At 38.6% G+C, this 13,671-nt stretch overlaps 1 protein-coding gene across 1 annotated transcript in view; it reads right to left on the bottom strand.

Moving 5' to 3' along the window:
* Positions 1-338: 338 nt before the first annotated feature.
* The window catches only part of PON3 (paraoxonase 3), a 29,538-nt gene continuing 16,205 nt past the window's right edge, over positions 339-13,671 (bottom strand). The window contains exons 5-9 of the mRNA XM_003407131.4: positions 8,529-8,655; positions 4,692-4,892; positions 3,620-3,701; positions 3,247-3,375; positions 339-579 (exon numbers count right to left, since the gene is read on the bottom strand). Coding sequence (XP_003407179.1) covers positions 421-579; positions 3,247-3,375; positions 3,620-3,701; positions 4,692-4,892; positions 8,529-8,655 — 698 coding nt within the window. The 3' untranslated portion in view covers positions 339-420. The remainder of the gene's footprint in view (positions 580-3,246; positions 3,376-3,619; positions 3,702-4,691; positions 4,893-8,528; positions 8,656-13,671) is intronic.

Raw genomic sequence — 13,671 nt, forward strand, 5'->3', positions numbered from 1 at the left:
AGCTGAGCACTTGATTAGCAGTTTATGCCCAGCACAACTGGGGAAAGAGGAGAATTGCAAATATTTGAACATTAGCTTCTCTCCTGGACTGCAGGAGGCTCATAATATCACAGTTGTACATGGTAATTTTGCTGTCACACTTACCAAGGGGCTTTAGGTGGGCATGGAGACCTTGCTTACCAAACACCACAACATCTTATTGTAGGAGTGCTAAACAAAGAGTTGAGAGGTTTGGCTTCTGCTTAGACTGTCACTAATTTGACTTGCAATTTGGTAGATATTATGTGTTCTTTTACTTCTATGCATAAAAAAAAAATCCAGACACACGCTTGTTGGTGTTTGTTATTTACTGACAGTTCCAATTTCAATACACTTAGGGTTTTTTGTTTTTTTTTTTTCACTTTCATGAATATCTGGAGTCTAGAGTTCACAGTACAGAACTCCATGAAATATCGTGCCAATGAGAAGTTTTTCATGATACATGGAAGCCACAGTACTGCCCTGAAGCACAGAGCCATTGTTTGCATATACTGTGCTCACCCTGGGCTTCTTGGACAGCACATTCTGGATGCGAAGTACCTGTCAAGAGAAGACATTCATTAGTATACAGTAGGAATACACAGCCATCCAGTAATGCTTTCCTTCCCAAATTCCAGGACTCAATTTTTCAGAGATCAGTAAACTAAAATCTGTATATCTTCAATAGTTTTATCTTATTCTGATTAAAGTACTAATGTCCTAACGATATCTATCTACTAAAGCAAATTGGTTATCTGATATTAGCCAAATCCCTCAAAATATGGTTTATGCAATTTCAATAGTTTCAGGTGTCTCTTATAGAAGGAGGTAAGAGCCAGTGGATGTCCTTATCTAATTATTGAACAGACAATGGCCCTCTCTCTGTAGGAAGGTTCTTGCCTTTGACTGAGTTCCACAGCATGGGGAGGGAAAGATAAGACAAAATAACAAAGGTATAATCCAGATACCCAACCAACCCAACTGGGTAATCAGTGGGATGGCAGTCGTCACAGAGGGGGGCCCTCACACCCACAAAGTGGTGAAGGAGTTTAAGGAATAAATACTTTGAAATTCAATCTAACACATCACTGCCTAATACTGTAACTGATCCCCATGGTTAATACACTTTGCTAATTGGTAAATATATAAGAGCTCGTGTTTCCAAGCAGCCTGGATGTAGTTCTCTTAAACAGAACAAAATAGGAATTAAAAATAAAAAAAATTGGAAATTTATGTGTCTATCCCAGACCCAGTGCCCCCGAGTCCATATAAACCAGAAAAACCAAACTCATTGCTGTCGAGACAGTTCTGACTTACAGCAACCCTACAGGAAAGGATAGAACTGCCCCAAAGAGTTTCCAGGGCTGTAAATTTTTATGGAAGTAGACTGCTACATCTTGCTCCCACTGAAGGCTGGTGGGTTATAACCTGCCAATCTCTTGGTTAGCAGCCAAGCGCTTAACCACTACAACACCAGGGTTCCTATGAGTCTGTGTTGACATTTCTTATTAGAATAGAGGTTTATTTTGTTTTTGTTTTTTGTCTTTAGGAAGATTGTACGCCTTGATTTCAGGTTTTTTTACACAAAGATACTCAAGCTTGGATCTTTGTGTAGAAAACATGAGATTCAACTGAAGTAACGGGTATCAGTGATTTGGAAGTAAGAAGTCTTATTTAAAATATACAAATGATTAAACTTGAAAATAGGTATAAAAAAGGTACTCTAGACTATTAATTTTCAAATCATTCTATAGATCATATTTTCATTTCCTTAAAGCAGACATGAGGAGTCCCTGGGTGGCATAAATGGTTACACACTGGACTACTAACTGAAAGTTTGGCAATTCAAACCCAACCTGTGGTGGCTTTAAAGTAAGGTCTGGTGATCTGCCTCTGAAAGGTCACAGCCTTGAAACCCCTATGAAGCAGTTCTGCTCTGCACACATGGGGTCATATGAGTTGGAATTGATTCTATGGCAACTAACAAAATAAAACAAAAAACATTGTTATTGGGCATTTGGGGGAAAGGTTTATCTATGACTTCTTAAGGCATATTTCTGAGGCAAGGGTAACTTGCTAGCTTAGGGTAGCAATTCTTTGACTCTAGGCTCAGGCTGCACATCTGTTTGTTTTTATATTTTCTGGTGTTCTATTTTTAAGAAGCTATGAGTTATATGTCAATAAAAGTCTTATTTTTTTAACTGAAGAATAGCAATGTTGGAAGCAAAATAAGTACATGTTCTAATTTAGCCACTGGGCCAATTCTTGGCCTAGTATTTGAATCTCAATTTCTCAACTCTCCAAATCTGGGTCCAAACGTTACGTTTTTTTTTTTTTTTTTCCCAAATCTTCCCTTCTCAGTGAGGCCTACACTGATCACTATATTTAATCATGGGAACTACCCATTGCCTTGTTCACAGCAATCTTGATCCCCTTTACTCTGCTGTATTATTTTTTTCTATAGACATTATCACCTTCGAACATATCATTTACTTATTTCTTATGTTTATTGTTCATCATCTGTCCCTCCTCCTTAAGAGCAGGTATCTCTGTCCTTTTCCTTTTCTGATATAACCTTAGAACAATGCCTGGTACTTTACAGGTGCTCAATCAATTTTCGTGAATAAATCTCCCAAAGCATATGTGCCAAAAAATTATATCTATGTTTAAATTCATTACAGCTTTTTTTTAAAATCCTACACTCAATGTCATAGAAAATTCAGTAGTTTATACTATTGTTTTAGAAGAGATATTTTAAATAACACGAATGATACCTTTAATGTGAGACGTTAACCAACACCATCATGTATCTTAAGACCTGTAGGCAAAAACTAATTTCGTTTTGAGACTATAGTCACTTAAACCCTTTTATCTGAGCTTCATGACTCTCCATTTGCTTAACTGCTAGGCCTGCTCAGAGCCTACATTCTGACTGAAGATATGATATGGCAACCTAGGTCAGCATAAATAAACAGGATCATGTTTTCCCATTACTGCCAATAACAAGTTAAACTCTTGCAATGAAGGGACGTGCTCTCTGGCACCCACTGGGATTACTTCGGCACCTGGTGGCCATATCTCCCCATCCCACCAAAGTCTTTAGTCTTTCCTCATGTAGGTTTGTTCCATTCTAGAACATGAAATATGACCTGCTTAAATTCTCCTGTTACCTCAACAATTTTTTTGTTGCAGGTTTGTGTGTGAGCTGAGAGAAGTATAGGAACTTACTTCTGACCCTGGAGGATCCTCGGGGTTATAGACCAGCAGCTTCATGGCATTAGGATGGCAACCTGCTAAAACATCTCCCGTGGCAGGATCAACAGTTAAGTTATCCACTAAGGTGTTCAACTGTATTACCTTCCAACGAAGAGGAAGTAGTGAAGACATTTTCTTAACTTCCTTCTCTGTACCCCTCCCTCCCACCACCACCTTTTTACTTCAGAAATTGATATTTTTCATGGGCATTTTAGAAGTGAAAGCACAATCTTACTAGCATTCCTGTAAAATCATCATGTTTCCTTCCCTGAAGGAGCACATTCTGAGGTCAAGTGTGGAGCTAATATAAGAAGCCATGTTGTGTGATCAATCAGGGTGCTTTTACCTTCTGTTGAGTTAAACCCCAGTTGTCGTCTCTTTTCATTACATGAATGTTCTTAGCAAATACATCAGCTACATAGACATACCTTTGAAGTAAACAATATTTTCATTTAAACATGCAGTAATGAGAGATGACATTAATTTTAGTTTGGAGAAGAGGCATAAAAATTCACAGTAGTTCAAAGTATCACTGCAACGCCTTTCTAAACCACAGTAAGATAATGGAGTGGTATTTTTAATATTCTTGAAATGCTTTAAGTAGGCTTTGAATATGAGATATGACTGAAGAGTAATAAACCTGGTGTTTTTAGATGACATATAGGCTCAATCTCACTACTTTGGAGTCCCACTTTTTTTTTAAGCGAGCGAAGATAAGTGGATCTGTTACCAGGCCATAAGGACCTATAGCTCCAAACACAAGTGCTTGAAAAGAAGTATCTGATGATCATGAAGCTCAGTCACAGTCATTTTTTAAGAGGAAGAATACTTAGAGTTGTTTTCCACAGGGAGCATGTCTGTTCATTATTTCAAAATTACATGTTAATATTCATGGTACTTTTTTTTAATCTTCTATTTTTAAACATTTCTAAAGAGTATTTTCTCTTAAAATTTCCTGCTGCATAAAATAAAGAGTACTTCCTCAGAGAATATTCTGCTGTAAGATATCAGCAAGTCTGTGACTTACACAATCACATGCCTAATCTAAGTTGGGCCTCCCTCTCTAAGAAGAGCTTTTGAGTAACTGAACTTACTATAAGGGTTAAACCCCTTTTAGCCTCATTACAAAGGCAGAGGTATTATACATTTGTTTTCCTCTTCAGTGTGCTAAGTGTGTTGATGCAAGAATTTGGAACAAGGACCTTAGATCCTTGAATCCAAATCCCTCATTTTATTGGGGGAAACTTGAAATTCCAGAGAAAAATGGCTTGCTTAAGATGACACATTTAGTGTGAGCCCTGGACGAGCCACATTATTGACTACTTAAGCCTAAGAAAGGAGCCATCTGTCTAGGGAAGGAGTCCACTAGAATGTCAATGGCCAAGAGGAAAGGGTGGGAAAATTCTAAGAGAGCTTACTTATTGTCTAGTGAGACAGTGATTCCATTGGCAGAACTAAATCCCTGAGCCACCACTTTTACTTCTTGTGGACTGTAGAAAAGAACATAAGTCCAGTGAAGGTCCAAGACCATCTCTAACAGTGACAGGAAGAAGTTGGTAAAATAGTGGTCTCTGGTGGCATAGAACTGTTCTGGTCCAAGAACCACGATGTCATTCACACTGAAGTGAAAAAAGAAAGAAAGAAAAAACCCATGAGGTATTGAAATATTCTGTTCATTTGTGAAAATCATTACAATTCTATAAAGACTAATCTGTTCATCAGGTTTAAAAATTATACATGAATTAGTAGGAATTTGGTAAAGTAGGGGGTCAATGAAAAAGAGGAAGACCCTCAATGAGATGGATTGACATGGTGGATACAACAATGGGCTTAAACACAGCAACAATTGTGAGGATGGTGCAGGACTGGGCAGTTTTGTTCTGTTGTACAAAGGGTTGCTATGATTCAGAACTGGCTCAAGGGCACTTAACAACAACAACCCAAACCAAACCAAACCCACTGCTGTCAAGCCAATTCGAATTCACAGTGACCTTATAGGATAGAGTAGAATTGAGCCATACGGTTTCCAAGGCTGCAATCTTTATGGAAGCAGACTGCCACATCTTATCCCAAAGAATGGTTGGTGGGTTTGAACTGCTGACCTTTTGGTTAGCAGGCAAGTGCTTAACTGTTGCACCACCAGGGCTCCTCAACAACAATAACAACAGTAGAATTAAATAATTTCAGAGAAAATGCATGATATTGCATTGCCCTGATGGATTTTCTTTTAAACTTTTATTATTTTATCACTCTTCTCTTCCCCAGCAGTGAGCAAAACATAAATAAACATACAGGTAAACCTCAAACTCCAAAATATGTTGATTTGTAAATGTTAATAATGGTTACCTGTGGTGTCGTTTCTGGTTCTTTTTTTTGGGGGGGGGGAGGGGGAATTTTACTTCTCTATCCCCTTGAAGCTAGGCATAACCATGTGATTTGCTTTGGCCAATGAAATAAAGGGATGTGTGCAGCTTCCAGGTGGAACACTTTAAGAACCAGTGCATGATCCACCGTGTTTCCCTCACTCTGCCACAGAATTCAGCAACTTTGCTGAAGATAGAGGGTGTCATTCTTCTAGGGTCCTAAGTGAGGAAAATATGAAACTGAGTCCCTAAGGCACCCATGTTGGATATGTAGCATAAGTGAGAAAACACAACACAACAAAAACAAAATAAAGCTTTGTAGTTTTGAGCCTCTAAGATGTTAGGGTTTTTTTCTTTTCAGTTATTGTAGTATAACCATGTCCATCCTGACCATTACATTTTCTTTGAGTAGATGGGTGATCTTCTTTCTTATTTATGTTCTTTGATACCATTAAGGTTTTTAAACTAAGCAAGTTTTACTCTTACAACCAATAAAAAACAATAAAGTCATTTCAATTTTGGAAAAAAAAAAAAAGAGCACAATGACTTGGAAATGTTAAAAAAGGATTAAGCAAGAGGTGAATGGAGAGGTATTGCTTAAAAGGTATTGAGTTTCTGTTAAGAGTGATAAAAACTTTAGAAATGAATAGTGATAATGGTTGTATAACACGGGAAGTTTAATTAATGCCACTGAATTATACATGTGAAAATGGTTGAAATGGTAATTGTTTTGTTATATATATTTCACTGCCACCACAACAAAAAAAGATTAAACATTTTTAGTTTAAATTTTAGGAAAGAAAAAGTTGGGTAAATAAGGAAATACTTTGAGGTTCTGTGGTACAATGACTTTTGCAAGGTCATTGGGCTACTTATTTTCAGGTCTCAGCTTAAATGTCCCTTCCTCCAAATAGTATTCCCTGACACCCTAGATTAAGTGAATTCTCTCACAGTTGGTTCCAACAGCTTGCTGTTCTGCCCTGTTGTGATTTCCTGGTCAATGTGCGTATCTAGGCATCTCTTGAGCACCCTAGATGAAGTGATATTCCCTCACAGTTGCTTCCAGTAGCTCACTGTTCTGCTCCCTTGTGATTGCTTGGTCAATGTGTGTATCCAGGCACCTCCTGAGCACCTCTTCAGATTGTTGCAGCTTCACCTGCCTTGTTCCAGCATCTGTCCTTTGATCAGCTCTATACAGGATCTGACAGACTTCCCACAAATACAGGATCTGACAGACTTCCCGCAGATGCAACCTGATAGTACCTTCCCTCATGCTCAGTGTGGGCCTCCTGGCTTCCTTGTTGATATCGAAGCTTAGGGTGCCACGAGATGTGACTTGCACATGTACAACCAGGAATGCAGGGGTTGCAAGGGTCCCTAGAGTTAATGCCCCTTGAGGCAAACTTCTGACTAACAGGAGATGGGGCCAGTGGATAAATTCTTCTCTCTTTCTTATCTTGGCCAGATTGTCCTGAAGTAAGGTTCATTTTGCTTATTAGAGGACAACCCCATGATTTCAATCACTCAATTGCACTAAGAAATGGTTGACCTGATGATACATTTGGTATAGGCTCTTTCCCCTTCCCTGCCTCAGGCTGTTCTCTCATTTCTGCTTTCTGGAATTGTACACCCTAATAAAGTAGTAGGTTAGCCCTGGTGGCATGGTGGTTAAGAGCTATGGCTGCTATCTAAAATGTTTTCCCTTAGGTTGTGCTTTCTGTGGAACTCTTTTTTTTGTGAGGCTATATGTTATTGCATTCGATCCTCGCAATCTACAGTTAGGTGAGTCAGTCACTGAGAGAACCCTACTTTGCTGAGGAAATTCAGACACAGAAATATTGTCTTATTCAGTTTCCCAACCACCCTGGTCCTCACTGCAGCCTCAAACTCAGCACAATGTACCACAGAAGGAGTTCAATAACTTCAATTTCCCTGACTTCTGCTCTCTGCTCTTGTTGTCTCCAAATCCTATGGGGATAAATTCATAAGTGATATTTAGAAAGAGAGTAAAGGTGGGACAGATCAGCTTCCTTTCCTTTTCTTATATTCCTATCCCATGGAAAGGTCAACCTCCACCGTTTTAGAGCTTATCTTTTAGTATTAAGTCCATTTTATAAAACACAAATTCTTCATTGTTTGTTCCAGCCTTGAAGCAGGCAGTTCATCCATTAAAAACGTATTATTTTTCTGAACACAATAAGAAAGATGTTCAATGTTGAGATAAAAAGCCCCAGTTTGAATTCAGATGAATCTAGGTTTACACTCCAGTTCTGCCACTTACAATTGTGCAACTTGGGCAAGATACTTAACACAGAGCTTCCTTGAGTCTCAATTTACTCATGTCTATTTTTTATTACTACAGGCTGTTGTGAGAACTAAATTAGTATGTTTGGTGTAATGCCTGGGATGCAGTCAATGCTTAATAGATGTGAATTTATATCAGTGCCCATGGACTCTTTTTCAAATCCTACTTTAAAGCTCAAGCGAACAAAGAAATGGCCCATCTGGAGGTTGGTTATAGCACCCAGCAGGTGAAGCTCTCAGAATATAACCTACTAGGACAACTAGAAAAGAGTGTAGGTGTTTAAAGAGTGCCCTATAGTAGGTATTAAGTTGCTGTGGTAAACAGGATGGAATTAAAGTGGGGAATCTAATTGAGCACCTTTATAGGATTAAAATGCTTTCAAAATGTTGGAGAATGTAGGGATATTCAATACTGAATACAGCAATTTCTAGTAAGGTGCTGGGCAGTGTTACCATGGGAACCTTTGGAAAACTTTATTAAAAAATGCTACTAAACAAAAGTTTAAGAAAGCCTGCTGAAGCAAAGAAAACAAAGCACACAGAAGAGGTGCAAAATAAATAGAAGCATAAAATACTTTAATTCCATACTTTCTGAGAAGTTCATGTTTTATAGTTTTCAGGTGTACGAGAGAACGTTGTTGTTCCTCAAATTTAAATATCTCCACTGTGGACTTCATGTGGGGATGATTCACAACATAAAGATACACAGAATGGTCTAAAATGAAAAGAAGGCATAATTTAAAGTTTACTTCTATTGCAACACCATTATTAAACTTGTTGTACAACTTTGCCATTTCCAAGGACTTTTCTCAAACATCTTTCATTTGATACTTAAAGCCCACCTGTTAGGTAAGTCAAGGAAATTCTAGAATCCTCATTTTGTTAAGGAAATTAAGGCTCAGAAGGTTAATGACTCCTCAGCCATTTCACTACTACCATGAGGCAAAGCCAAGCCCAGGACGTTTCTGCAATGGTCTCTTCAGCATGACCTGCAAATCCTCTCTCTACAGTGGTGCATAAACATGGATGTGGTTTCCCTGGGTGGCCCTTCAACAAGAGAAGTAGGTGCAAACAAACAAAAATCTGCTGAGAGTTCTTTCTTGTGACAATTGTCTACATTGCAACACAAGTTCAATAAAAGTCAAGGCTGTGCAAATACCTTAAAATAAGCAACATTTCCCATCTAGAGAATGAGCTTCTGACACGAGTGAACTACCTGAGGTTGCAATAATAACAACATTTAGTGAACCCAATGGGTATGGAAAGTAAATATGAATGCAAGAGAAAACAAACTAGACAATTCCAGGTATTACCAAACTGAAGAATGTGCATCTATTTGTTTTCATATTGGAACGTGAACTGCTGTGAACAGCATTGAGTACAGTAACCTGGCTTCTCACAGAGCTGTTTTCTGGGTATCAGGAGCTCCAGGCAGGATGATCTCTGGAGTTTTAAAGGACATGGCCCCGCTCTCCCACAGTGGGACTTGATCTGTTTTCTTCTTTATTCCTTTCCCTGACACAGTTTCCAAGCATGCAATGGAGCAAGCCCAAGTCCTGATATGCAGAGCTTAGTTCCCTGAAACATATCGGGCAACTTTATGCAAATTAGGGAAAGGTGCTCTTGTAGATTCTGGACTGACCCAGCTTTGTGCTAGGGCCCGGAGTTTGGCAAGCAGAGCAAGGTCTGGACCTCAGCCTCCATGAGTCCCTTCAAGCACGTACTCTGTTGCTGGACACAGACTGAACAATCATATGTGCTGCCCTGATTTTACGCCTTCAACTCCTGGACCCCTCTTCCATATCAAATATGCCTGGTGAGAATGCTTTTGTCCTCTATATTCTCATCCCACTTCTATTTGTAGGTATAATGTTTTGCCTTATAAATTAGATATTCAACAAAGGAGGGTGACTAATAAATAAAATAAGCTGTCAATAACAACATATTCAACTTGTGAAAGCCTGATTATATATGCCAGAGGGTCAATCTGTAAACAAGTCTCATCTCAGTAAAACAAAAGTAAAAATACAACTAAAAACATCCCTAGCACTATCCTATGCAATGAAACAACCCTAGGTTTATCTGATCATTCATTATACCCACTCAAATAATGCATCTTATGTCTAGTATGGTATCAAGCAAGAAAGTGGTGACTTTCGAATTGTTTAAATAAAGCTTGGAACACAATCCCACCCCTGGAAAGGGCACACTATTCTAATACTGAATCTGGTTCTAATTCTGAATCTGCTATTAACTAACTACTGAAAAGAAGTCCCACTTGAATGTGTTTCTCTACACCTCATCTTCCCCATCAAAAAAAAAATTTTTTTTTTATAAAATGGAGTATTAATATCTGTTCTGCCTGTTTCCTGGGGTTCATTCATGTTCATTTAACACATGTTTACAGAGCACCTACTGTGCATCAGATACTGTTCTAGACTCTGAAAATCCAGGAAGGAACAAGTCACATACACCTTTATGGTGCTCATATTCTAGACAGGAAAACAGGGAGGAAGTCATTAGTAAATAAATTAAAAACACAAATTGGAGTGGGGAGATGCCTTCTTTACAGTGTCACTAGCTGAGAGTGACAGTTAAGCTTGGCTCTGAAAATGAGAAGGAGCTTGCTATAGAGCAACAGCAGGAGAGAGAGAGAACATTGGTATCTTTTAACAATAAAAAACATTAATTACTATTTTAATGAGTGCTAGAAGGAGAAGTGCCTTGAGAGGGAATATAACAAGGTACATAACCTGGAACCTGGTGAGAAGGGTTCCCTGAGAAGGCAACCTTTTTAGTTGAAGCCTGAATAATGAAGATGTGTAAGCCAGAGGTAGTGGAAAGACATTCCAGGTAGAGGACACAGCAGATTCAAAGGCCCTGAGGCATGAGGCATTTTATAGAACTAAAAGAAATTTAGTGTTGTTGGTCTAGAGAATCAGGAGGAGAATGGTGTCCAGAGAGGCTGGAGAGAGCACACAGAAACAGAAGGTGAGGGTAGAGTCCACAAATCCAGACCATTCTGGAGATTGGGGTATTTATCTACAGAGTAAAGGGAAGCAATATGGAGAATTTTAAGAAGAGAGTAACATGATCAAATCTGCATAAAAATAACTCTGGCTATGAAAATGGACTGAAATGGTATAAAAGGAAGATGGGGAGGTATTTAGGGACCACTGAGGGATCCAGGGGAGACATGACAGGAGCTTGGACTGGCATGGTAACAGTGAAGATGGGAGAAGTGGGTAGACTGAAGGGATATTTGAGAGGTAGATTGGACAGAACATTGTGACGAGTTGAATGAGTAAGTCAGAGGAGAAGGAAGGTGTCAAGTTTGGTCCCCAGGGTTTTATTTAGAGGAATAAATAAGCTGTTATATATGCAAATGCTTTGTAAACTATAAAGCAATACCTACTTGCTAGGTACAACTATCTTTTAAAGCAGGATTTACTAAGCAAATAAATAGTATATATGCAGTTTCAGGGTTTACCGTACCTAATAGAGCAGTATTCAAACATTTTAAAAGCAACCCATTTATTTACAAATGAAAAAAGTCTGTGTTGATTCAGATCAAAGGAATCAAACAAAGATCTGCTGGATAAGTGGACGGAAATAATTATTAATCATTCCATTCTATTCATTAAAATCATTCTCAGCAGAGTTACTCTGTAACTCCAGTATGTACTTGGAGCATTAAAATCCCATTTCTTTAAAAATTCTGAATTTCAACACTCCAATTTGGCTTCCCTTCCTGTCGTAACAATTGTTTTTCTATAAGCTCTACGGACCTGCCCTCCCTCCCAAAAAAAACCAAACCCAGTGCCGTCGAGTCGTGTATTTAAAAATTAAATTAGTCTGGAGTTGTGAACTATGAACAAGTCAAAACTAATATTAGAGATTATTGTTTTAACATGAATGAATCTGGAGGGTATTATGCTGAATGAGATAAGTCAATTACAAAAGGACAAACATTGTATGAGACCACTGTTATAAAAACTCATGAAAAGATTTACACACAAAAAGAAACAATCTTTGATGGTTACGAGGTAGGGAGGGGTGAGGAGGGAAAAATACTAAACAGACAGTAGATGAGTGGTAAGTTTGGTGAAGGGTAAGACAGTACACAATAATGGGGAAGCCAGTACAACTTGACCAAGGCAATGTCATGGAAGCTCCGTAGGCATGCCCAAACTCGCTGAGGGACCAAATTACTGGGCTGAGGGCTATGGGGATGACCATCATCTCTTGAAACATCTAGCTCAACTGGCATAACATAGTTTATAAAGAAAATGTTATACATTCTACTTAAAAGCTTGTGAGTGGCCATTTAAGATACTACACTGGTGTCACCCTGTCTAGAGCAAGGGAGAATGAAGAAAACCAAAGACACAAAAGAAAGATTAGTCCAAAGGACTAATGGACCACAACTACCACAGCCTCCACCAGACTGGGTCCAGCATAACTAGACGGTGCCTGGCTAGATGGTGCCTGGCTACCATGACCAACTGACCAACAGGGATCACAAAGGAGGGTCCTGGATACACCTGGAGAAAAACGTAGAACATTTTTCTCAAATGCAGAACATTCTAACTCAAAAAAAAAAAAAAAGACCAGACTTTCTGGTCTGACAGAGACTGGAGAAACCCCAAGAGTATGGCCCCCAGACACCCTTTTAGTTCAATGATGAAGTCATTCCTGAGGTTTACCCTTCAGCCAGATTAGACAGGCCTATAAAACAAAATGGGACTAAATGGGCACACCAGCCTAGGGGCAAGGACGAGAAGACAGGAGGGGTCAGGAAACCTGGCAATGGGGAAACTAAGGTTGAGAAGGGAGAGTGTTGACATGTTGTGGAGTTGGCAACCAATGTCATAAAACAGTATGTGTATTAATTGTTTAATGAAAAGCTTGTTTGCTCTGTAAACCTTCATCTAAAGTACAATTTAAAAAAATTATTGCTTTAAAGGATATATAATGTACTAATAACTATGTTATATTTTCTTTTAATAACATCTTTGTTAAGATCTAGTTCCTATATCACACAATTCACCCTTTTAAAATGTACAATTTAGTGGTTTTTAATATCATAGTTGTGCAACCATAACCACTATCCAGTTTCAGAACATTTTCATCACCCCAAAAAGAAACCTTTATCCGTTAACTGTTACTCCTCATTCCCTACTTCCCCCAGCCCCTGGCAACCACTCATCTACTTTCTGTCTCTGTGAGCTTCCCAATGTGGACACTTTATATAAATGGAATCATACAATATGTAATCTTTAGTGACTGACTTTTTTCACTTAGCAGAGTGTTTCAATGTTCATCCACATTGCAGCATGTCAGTACTTCATTCCTTTTTATTGCCAAATAATATCCCACTATATAGTTATACTATATTTTGTTTATCTACTAGTCAGTTGTTGGGCATCTGAGTTGTTTCTACTTTTTTGGTCATTATGAATAATACTGCTATGAACATTAGTGCAGTTTTCTGTGTGGACATACGTTTTCAATTCTTTGGGTACATACCAATGAGTGGAAATGCTAGGTCATGTGGTAACTATATGTTTCATATTTTGAGGAAGTACCGAGCTGCTTTCCACAGGGGCTGTACCATTTTACATTCCTACCAGCAACATATGAGGATTGCAATTTCTTCACACACTTGCCAACACTTGTTATTGTCTGCCTTTTTTATTATAACCATTCTAGTGGGTGTGAAGTAGTATCT

This window comes from Loxodonta africana, chromosome 8 (genome assembly GCF_030014295.1).
Source record: "Loxodonta africana isolate mLoxAfr1 chromosome 8, mLoxAfr1.hap2, whole genome shotgun sequence".
In the NCBI taxonomy this organism is placed as follows: domain Eukaryota; kingdom Metazoa; phylum Chordata; class Mammalia; order Proboscidea; family Elephantidae; genus Loxodonta; species Loxodonta africana.